The sequence below is a fragment of the Rhincodon typus genome, chromosome 26 (assembly GCF_021869965.1).
Source record: "Rhincodon typus isolate 14 chromosome 26, sRhiTyp1.1, whole genome shotgun sequence".
Classification (NCBI taxonomy): Eukaryota; Metazoa; Chordata; class Chondrichthyes; order Orectolobiformes; family Rhincodontidae; genus Rhincodon; species Rhincodon typus.
This window is the reverse complement of record NC_063357.1, coordinates 38,242,383-38,252,421: the sequence shown is the minus strand read 5'-3', so window position 1 is coordinate 38,252,421 and position 10,039 is coordinate 38,242,383. Positions and strand designations below refer to the sequence as shown.

Here is a 10,039-nt window from a genome sequence, read left to right as displayed (position 1 = left end):
CCACCAAAACTCATCAGAAATAAGGATGCTGGTGCTAACTGTGACTGCATGACCTGAGAAACCTGCTGAGCACAATCTAACAAGGCTTTAAGCGATTGGACTGGAATCACTTTACCTCTGAAGAAGTAGAATTTCCCTTCCTTATCCGACACAGCAGCTGCCTCAATAGCTGAGGGCAGCTCAGGCCAACTTTTCTGCAACGACAGAGGTCCTTTTATATTCCCGTCTTTTGACAGTTTCCAGTAATCAGCTCCTCGGAATATGTAAATATTTTGTTTTAGGTCTGTGCAGGAGAAACAAACAGAAGCATATTCAGAATACTGCCGCTCTGAGGAACATTTATCAGTTGTGTTTATGGTTTTCTCAGCGTATCGAGCATCTCTGACTCACTGCTATAAATTTACCCAGATAGAGAGCCCAGAGACAGTTTCCACTGTGAAACTGGTGGCAAGTAAGAAAAGACAAAAATCGAATCCCAGATCTCTGCAACATCTTTCACAGATTCAGGACACCTCAAAGCAGGTTATCTGTTTCAAGCTGTTGTTTCGGGGATAAATATTGGCCACATCTCTAACTGTGGAGCAGTGTAGCAGGGTGTTTTACATTCACTCGAGAAGGCAGACAGAGTATTGGTTAGAGATCGGTGTATGACAGCATGAGTGCCAGTGCAGCGCACCTTCAGTACTGATGGCGGACCATACACCCGGATTCAGTACTTCGATCTCTGGAGGGGGGCTTAAACCCACAACTTTCCGCCCATGGGAAAACCGATACCGAGTGAGTCACAGCAGGAACAGCAACACAGCCCCAGTAACATGGTGTAAAATGGTTATGCTGTCACATCAGTGTTTTTGCTGAGGTTATAGTGAGAGATCCGGCAAAAACTGAAGACTTTCAGTTCACACCCAAACTACTTTGTCAGGTTTGAATACCTCATCTTTAACCAGCCTCCATTCACACAGGCAGAGGGGCCTGTCCCTTTTCTCTCTTTTAGTTTCATTCCAATCTCACTTCTACCATTCCCCTTGTTTCCACTAGATGGCAATTCAATTTCTTTACATTTAGGTCTGCATATGTGAGTGCACACGTGTCTTAAGACATAGGTGTGTTCCACACATGTGCGCATACCCACATATGTCTTTGTGTTTGCACACGTGTATGCATCTCTGAATGTGTGTTTGCATATGAGAGTGTCACACACGTGTGTAGCATGGATGCATATTCATCAGTCTATCACACTTGCATGTGTGATACTATCCAGAGAGTGCATGTTGGTGTGTTTGGTGTACATGTGTGTGTTTGGTGTGTGTGTGTGCGCGTGTGTCTGTCTGTATCTGTGTCTGTCTGTGTGAGTGTGTGTGTGTGTGTGCCTGTGCATGTGTCTGTCTGTGTGTGTGTCTGTCTGTGTGAGCATGTGTGTCTGTGTGTGTTTGTGTATGTGTGTGTGAGAGTATGTGTGTGTTTGTGTGTGTGTGTCTGTGTGTGCTTTATTTTTGTGTGTGTATGTGTGTGTGTCTGTGTGTGTGTGTGTGTGTGATTTATTTTTGTGTGTGTGTCTGTCTGTGTGAGTGTGTGTGTGTGTGTGTGTGTGGGTGCGGGTGTCTGTGTGTGTGCGTGTGCGCATGGGTGTGTGTGCGTCTGTGTGTGTGTCTGTGTGTGTGATTTATTTTTGTGTGTGAGTGTGTGTATGCGTGTGTCTGTCTGTGTGAGTGTGTGTGTGTGTCTGTGCGTGTGTCTGTGTGTGTGTGAGAGTGTGTGTCTGTGTGTGTGAGTGTGTCTGTGTGTCTGTCTGTGTGTGTGTATGTGTGTGTGTGAGTATGTGTGTGTTTGTGTGTGTGTGTGTGATTTATTTTTGTGTGTGTGTATATGCGTGTGTCTGTCTGTCTGAGTGTGTGTGTGTGAGCGTGTGTCTGTGCGTGTATCTGTCTGTGTGTGTGTCTGTCTGTGTGAGTGTGTGGGGGTGTGTGTGTGTCTCTGTGAGTGTGTGTGTGTGAGCGTGTGTGTGTAAGCGTGTGTGTGTGTGTCTCTGTGTGAGTGTGTGTGTGTCTGTGTGTCTATGTGTGTGTGTGAGTCTGATTTATTTTTGTGTGTGTATGTGTGTGTGTGTCTGTGTGTGTGTGTGAGCGTGTGTGTGTCTGTGTGTCTGTGTGTGTGTGGGGGGGGGTGTGTGTGTGTGCGCGTGTGTACGCGTGGGTGTGGGCGTGTGTGGGGGTGTGCGTGTGTGTGTATCTGTGGGTGTAACAGGCATGACTGTTGGCTGCCTCATCACTTTGCCCCACACTTGGTGAATGGTTACCCTCAGGCGCTATGTAACCAATGGTCCCTCTGTGCTGGAGAGTAACATCCATGGCTCTTTTTGGAGTGCAGTTAGTTACCAACTTTACCATGTTGCTTCCCTTGGCTCTGTTTATTGCGTGTTGCAGTGGAATATCTATTATTCTCTGCACAGAGCCGCTGAGGAACGCCAGTGTTTTCTGTGATTGTTTCTGTACAAATACCTGTCTCTTTCTTTCCCTTAGAAGACAATGTGGGTTCAGAGAGACACTGGTTTCTCTTGGCTGAGTGCAGGCTTTAGATTTCTACTTCATTTTACGTTCTGTCAATCTGCGAGGAACACAAAGTGGATTCAGGACCCTGTGACAGGGCGAGCTCTTACCCTTAGTGAGGGTGTCGAAGTGGGTCTGGCAGTAGGAAGGAGGCAGACGGTTATCCGATGGGATTCCGGGCATGGCATGTTCCGCCGGATTCTGGAAGAAGGTGAACAACTCTCCTGGCAGTTGATGCACAGGATCATGCAGTGGTTCCCCTGCAACAGAGAGAGAGAGAGAGAGACAGAGGGAAGGGCTGCTTAGAGTCTTCATTCCACACTCGGCTCGGGGGAGTTTCAGGCTGGTTTTCAGCGTACTGAGCACGCATGAAGGCAGTGACTGGAACACCGCATTATCCCACACACCCACCACACAGTCTGCTTCCAGAGAAACCTTTGCAATGAGCACTTTAACCCCCCGCAGTTCTGCAGGTAGCTCCCTCCGCGCTCCCAGGCTGCCTCTGCTGCATTTATCCTGAGATGCAACTTCACCGGGGGCCTCTCTCCCCACCCACCAACACCTCGTCGACGCCACTGCCATTCACCACAGAGCCACCAGGCTATTCGGCCACAATGGGCACTATGCCCATGGCTGACTTTCACTCTCTCAGAGACCGGTTAGAATCAGCCTACAGCGGAGATGAAAGGACAGAATAAGGATAGAAGGAATAGGAGCAGGAGACCATTCAGCCCCTCAGTGCTGCTCTAATAAGATCGTGATTGATCTGACTGTGGCTTCAACTACGCTTTCCTACCCTGGCTCTCACACCCGCACCATACCCTTCAACTTCCTGCTGGGCAAAATGTCCATCTAACTCACTAAATTAAACACAGTCAATGACCCAGTCTCCAGTGCTCTCTGGAGAAAAGAATTCCAAGACTAACAAGATAATGCAGTGGTGGTTCACTGGGCTAATGCCAGAGATAGCAGGACTGTCCTACAGCATCATACAGCAGTACAGCATGGAAACAGACCCTGCAGTCCAACTTGTCCTCGCTGACCAGATATCCTAAATTAATCTAGTCTAGTTTGCCAGCATTTAGCCCCTATCCCTCTAAACCCTTCCTATTCACGTACCCATCCAGATGCCTATTAAATGTTGTAATTGTACCAGCCTCCACCATTTCCTCTGGCAGCTCATTCCAAACACGCACCACCCTCTATGTGAACAAATTGCCCCTCAGGTCCCTTTTAAATCTTTCCCCTCTCACCTTAAACCTATGCCCCTCTAGTTTTGGACTCCCCTCCCCTGGGAAAAAGACCTTGGATATTTACCCTATCCATGCCCCTCATTATTTTATAAACTTCTATAAGGTCACCCCTCAGCTTCCGATGCTCCAGGGAAAATAGCCCCAGCCTATTCAGCCTCTCCCTATAGCTCAAACCCTCCAACCCTGGCAACATCCTTGTAAATCTTTTCTGAACCCTTTCAAGTTTCACAACATCCTTCCTATAGCACAGAGACCAGCATTGAATGCAGTCTTCCAAAAGTGGCCTAACCAGTATCCTGTCTAGGCCTGTATTCACTAGAGTGTAGATAGATAAGATGGAAACTGATTGAAATGTGTAAAATTCCAATAATGCTCAACAGACTGGATGCAGGGACAATATTTCCCCTGGTTGGGGAATCTAGAAGCAGGGGATACAGTCTCAGGAGAGGAGGAAAGGTTCCTTTACCCAGAAAGTAGTCGAACCTATGGAATTTCCTTCCACAGAAAGCTGTGGAGGCCAGGTCACTGAGAATATTCAAGAAAGAGGCTGATAATTTGTTTAGATGTTAAAAGAGTGCATGGAAAGAGTGCAGGCATATGGTATTGATGTACAGAATCAGCTATCATATTGAATGGTGGAGAAGACTTGAGGGGCTAAATGGCCTGCTGTGATGCTGTTTTAACTTTCCGAGATAAAAAAATTCCTCCTCATCTCCATCCGAAACAGCAAAGTTCTTATTCTGAAACTGTACCCCTTAGCACTTGATACCCCATGAGGGGAAAGGTCCTGTCAACATTTACCCCTCACCTCCCTACAATCTTACATTTTACTTAAAGATCTCCCCTTCTTCTTCTAAACTCCAACAAGATCAGGCCTAACCTGATCAGTCTTTACTCAAGGCAACCACTTGTCCTTCAGGACTCAGCCGAGTGAATTCTTTTATGGCAATGTAGGATTGCTCAGAGCTCCCCAAAAGAGCAGCCCAGGACCTGAGTTCAACATCCCATTTCACAGTGAGCAACTCCAACAGTATAGCACTCCTTCAGTACTTCACTAGACTGCATGCTTCTGCTGCCAGACCATTCCCTGGGATAGAATGATGTGGAAGAACAGGCTAAGGACAGAAAATTAAATCAAAAAGTTTCGGAGCAGAGATAAATAGAGGGTATTTTCTACTGCAGAGAGGACTACTGTGTTAAATTACTGGAACAGAACTGGGTCAGATCTGCACTGAAGGACAAGATGGATTAAGGAACAAGAGGGAGAGAGAAGGAGAGACAGACAGAGAAGAATCAGGGAGATAGAGGAGAGAGAGAAGTTACGAGAGGGGGTGAACAAGGGAGCGGGAGAGAAGGAGACAGAGAAGGAGGGAGTGAGAGAAGAAGAAGGGAGAGATAGACAGGAGAGAGACAAGACAAAGAGACAGGAGAGAAGGAGGGAGAGAAAGGAGTGACAGAGAGGAGAGAGAGAAAGAAAACGAGAGAGAGGAGTGAGAGAGTGATGGAAGAGAATAGAGAGAGAAGAAGAGAGAGAGGACAGATAGAGAGAAGGAGAGAGAGAGAGAGGTGAGACAGCGACAGAGTGAGAGAGATTTGGAAATAGCACAGACATGAAGGGATTAACAACATCAGGAACTGACTGGTTGGGACAAACATCTTGTCTCCATGCTGTAATTCCTATCCAGTTCAATGATCGTGATAGGAGCCAATAGTGACGGCTGAGTCAAACCTTCCCCAGCTCCAAGGCCTCACAGTGCTTCCTCCCAGGAGTCCAATTGTAACCTGAAGCCTGGCGCAGATCAGCTCCTTCAGCAGAGACAGGCCTCGGTCCTCCTCCCTGAGCAGTTCGCATTACCGCTGGGATTTTTCTGACTTCCCTCACCTTGAACATTGACTCTCCTTAGTAATGTGCAGCCAGAAAAGACAAGACAAATTGTCTCCACTGAACCCTGTGCAGTGAACTAACCCAGAGCTGGTCCCTGGATAGTCAAAGTTAAAGGAAAAAAGAATTCCTGCATTTAGGTGGTGCCTTCCACAACCTCATCATGGCCCAAAGCACTTTATACCCAATGAAGTATTTTTGAAGTGTAGTTAAAATGGAGGCAGTCCATTTACACACAGCAAGATCCCACAAAGGGCAATGTGATAATGATCGGATTTAATGATTGGATACCGTTTTATTGATCAGATACTGGTTTTAATGATCAGATACCGGTCTTAGTGACCAGCTATTGGTTTATTGATCGGATATCAATTTTAATGGTGTGGACTAATGAGGGACAAATACTGTCCTGGGAAGAACACTTCTGCTCTTAGAAGAGAGTCAAAGAATACCAGTAGGGCCAGGGCCAGAAATCACAGCCCCCAGCACTGCAGCTGGTCCAGGAAACCTCTCAGCAACAGCTTCATCAAAACCACAGCACAGAGGGCCCAACCCCAAACCACAGCACAGAGGGCCCAACCCCAAACCACAGCACAGAGGGCCCCAGCCCCGGCCTGAGCACGGAGGGCCCCAGCCCCAGCCTGAGCACGGAGGGCCCCAGCCCCGGCCCCAGCCTGAGCACGGAGGGCCCCAGCCCCGGCCCAAGCACAGAAGGCACCAGCCCCAGCCCGAGTACAGAGGCCCAGCCCCAGCCCGAGCAGAGAGGACCCCAGCCCCGGCCCCAGCCTGAGCAAGGAGGGCCCCAGTCCCGGCACGAGCATGGAGGGCCCCAGCCCCGGCCCCAGCCTGAGAACGGAGGGCCCCAGCCCCAGCCCAAGCACGGAGCGCCCTAGCCCTGGCCCCAGCCTGAGCACGGAGGGCCCCAGCCCCGGCCCCAGCCTGAACACAGAGGGCCCCAGCCCCGGCCCGAGCACAGAGGGCCCCAGCCCCGGCCCGAGCACAGAGGGCCTGCTCCCAACCAAGCACAATGCTCCCACAACCAGAGCACAGAGCACTCCAACAGAGCAGTGTCCCCATCTAGAATCAAAGCCACCGTCACCACAGAGGCCCCAACCCCCACTGTGCATTGGATGGTGGGACTGTTGTCTGAGAAGAGACTGGGAAGACCGGGTCTGTCCCCTCTGGGATTTAGCAGAATGTGAGGTGTACTGACTGGAACATGCAAAATACACACAAGGATAAACCTAAGAAGCTAGACCGGGGGTTGTGGGGGATGGGGGTGTAGTGGGATCTAGAAGCAAGGACACAGCCTGAGAATAAGGCATTGGCCATTTAAAACTGAGATGAGGAAGGATTTCTTCAATCAGAGGGTGGGGAATGTTTGAAATTCTCTACCTGAGCCTGTGAAGGCTCAATTGTTGGCTGTATTCAAGACAGACTGATCGATGTTTAGATATTAAAGATATCAGGGGTGTGGGGATTACAAGTGAAAATGGCATTGAGGTCAAAGGTTAGCCATGATTTTATCGAAGGAAGGAACAGACTCAAAGGGCTGAATGGCCTGTTCCTGCTGCGATTTCCTATGTTCTGACATTTGCCACCATTTAACAATGGGGAAGACACAGTTAAACTAGCCAGCCTTTGTGGGGTGCATGTGCACAGAACGAGAGTCACAGTTTTTGAAGTATTGGCATAGATGTAACATGGGTCACGGCAGCACTGAAACTCTCACAAGGCATTGGAAAAGGGCAGATCCTCACTCCAGTCACATTTCGAAGGTTTCTTCTCCTGCTTCAGGAATGTGACCTCCCCTACACTCCTCCTCCTCCTCCTCCTCTTCCTGCAATTCTCATAACTCTCTTTGAAAGCTTTCACAGCATTTCAGAGGTTTCATTTCTGCGGCTGTGCTCTATCTAATATTTTACTGCGCCAATCTCGTCTCTCTCTCTCTCTCTGTGCTTCACTGCGCCACAGACCGACGGCCAATGAAATAAATTGGTTCAAGTTTAGCTATGTATAACTCAGAGTATCGAATATAAGAGTTGGGGCATCTTGTTGCAGCTGTTTAAAACATTAGTGAGGCCACATTTGGAGTACTGTGTGCAGTTCTGGTGCCCTACTATAGAAAGGATATTATTAAACTAGAAAGAGCGCAGAAAAGATTTACTAGGATGCTACCTGGACTGGAAGGTTTGAGTTATAAGGAGAGGTTGGATAGGGATGGGACTTTTTCCCCTGGAGCGTCGGAGACTGAGGGATGACTTTATAGAGGTTTATAAAATCATGAGAGGCATAGATAAGGTAGATAGCCAATAGCTTTTCCCCAGGGTAGGGGAGTCTAAAACTAGAGGGCAGAGGTTTAAAGCAAGAGGGGAGGGATACAAAAAGGTTCAGAGGGGCAACTTTTTCACACAGAGGTAGGTGAGTATCTGGAACAGGCTGCCAGAGGTAGTGGTGGAGACACGTACAATTTTGTCATTTAAGAAACATTTGGACAGGTACATGGATGGGATAGGTGTGGAGGGATATGGACCAAACGCAGGCAAATGGGACTAGATTAATTGTGAAAAGTGGGCAGCATGGACAAGTTGGGCTGAAGGGCCTGTTTCCATGCTGTAAATCCCTATGACTGTAAATGTTTTATTGGACCTCACCTCTTCAGTCATGTTTAAAAATGGGTACATAGCAAGAGAAGGGGCAGAGTGAGAAAACATAGACCGATGGAAAGGTAAAGGCAATGGGCAGGGTCTTATTGAGTGACGTGGGCCGTGGGGAGACATGTGGGAGGATGCCATGAGAAGTCCAGTGAGGCCCATCTCAATACTGGGAGCCTATCAATGCTTTTCACAGGCAGCAAGGCTAGTTTCTCATTCAGTCGCGGGGAGTAGCCAATTAAGGGGAATTAGTGCTTGTTAAACACACCGCTGTCAGCCCCACTTGCCTCACTAATATTACCAGGTGAGCAACGCATTGAGAGTTGTGGACATAGAAACCAAGAGGGCATCTGGTTGATTCAACTCCCTGCTTGGACCAAAGGACCTCCCAGTTGGACAGTGAGCACCGACATCTCAGGGCACCCACCCCACATTCACCAATATTGGCATTTGACACATGCCAGCTTCTAAGATCAATCATGGCACATCTCCAATCTACTTACGAGACTTCAATGTTGCACCCCAAGCTGCACAAGTAACTCTCACTGTTATACTGCAGCAAGGAATCTCTACTCTTAAGGATGCACACCCAGTTTGTAGACTGGACCAGGCTCTATCTCCGAGCTCTTGGCTTGCTGCCATAATGCTGTCTCACTTTGAGCCACCCTGGATGTTCAGAGTACCCCTGCCTTGCGTTGCCTTTTTGCACCTTGTCCCTCAGCCAGAGATACCAAGCACACAGTGCTACTATATTGCTATTCCATTAAGAACTGAGACAAAAGCAGGAAGTTTTTCCTGGCTGTCAGCAGTCCTGGGTGTAGTCATGCCTTTGGTCAGGGAATTCTGACACAGTAAGTGAAGGACAGACTCCGAGACCAGTCCAGGGGGCTTGGACACAGTCAGTTAGCCACTCGGAGCGGTCAGTGTCAGGATCCTGTCCTCAGTGAGGGGTGAGGAGCAGAACATTGGGCAGCCCACAACCCTGTCTGGACTCTTTCTGCCCTTTTGAGGGCTGTTTTCCTCCTCACTGAATCACCCCTCTGTCTGCCACATCCAGAACAAATGTCAGGAAGTGTGCAGGGCGTTTCCAGACCAACAATGATTATCTGGGTGTGTGACAGACTTCTAAAAGATGGCATGGTGGCAACGAACGCTGGCAGATTCTGGGACATCCATGAATGGCCAGTCGGTCTGGGAAGATGGGGACAGAATTGCACAGCGAGAGATGGCTCGGATAGGTTATTAATGCGGCGTGTTTGGGTGAGACACAGGGAGAGACCCCATTAGGCATCACAGCAAAACACTCTCAAAATACAAACCCGATGCAATTCAGACTTAAGCAAAAAAACACCCATAAGATTCATCGCAGCAAGGAGATTTGCACAGAGGCAGTAAGTGAGACACGCACAGGAGAGATACGGTACAGAGAAAACCAATACACAGAGACACTGGGAGAGAGATGTTCAGAATGATAGAGATACGGAGCAATGGAGATAGGGCAAGGAAATACATGGGAAAACAAGAGTGGGTCAGTATATTGGACCTCAATTCAATGCAACAAAGTAACTCCAGCTTGCTGCTTCTTAAGAAGCCACTCTACAATAACTGTTTGTGTGCTCAAGTGGCCTATCTTCTTAGGGTGGCACATTGGCTCAGTGCACGGAGGGCCCCAGCCCCGGCCCCGGCCTGAGCACGGAGGGCCCC

General features: G+C 48.7%; 2 protein-coding genes across 3 annotated transcripts in view; both read right to left on the bottom strand.

Moving 5' to 3' along the window:
• Window positions 1-10,039, bottom strand: part of LOC109930943 (GAS2-like protein 2B) — a 253,141-nt gene that overhangs the window by 138,586 nt on the left and 104,516 nt on the right. The window lies entirely within an intron of this gene.
• Window positions 1-10,039, bottom strand: part of mmp28 (matrix metallopeptidase 28) — a 109,253-nt gene that overhangs the window by 8,318 nt on the left and 90,896 nt on the right. For both annotated transcript variants that reach the window (XM_048612622.1, XM_048612624.1), the window contains exons 6-7: window positions 2,657-2,806; window positions 116-283 (exon numbers count right to left, since the gene is read on the bottom strand). In XM_048612622.1, coding sequence (XP_048468579.1) covers window positions 116-283; window positions 2,657-2,806 — 318 coding nt within the window. The remainder of the gene's footprint in view (window positions 1-115; window positions 284-2,656; window positions 2,807-10,039) is intronic.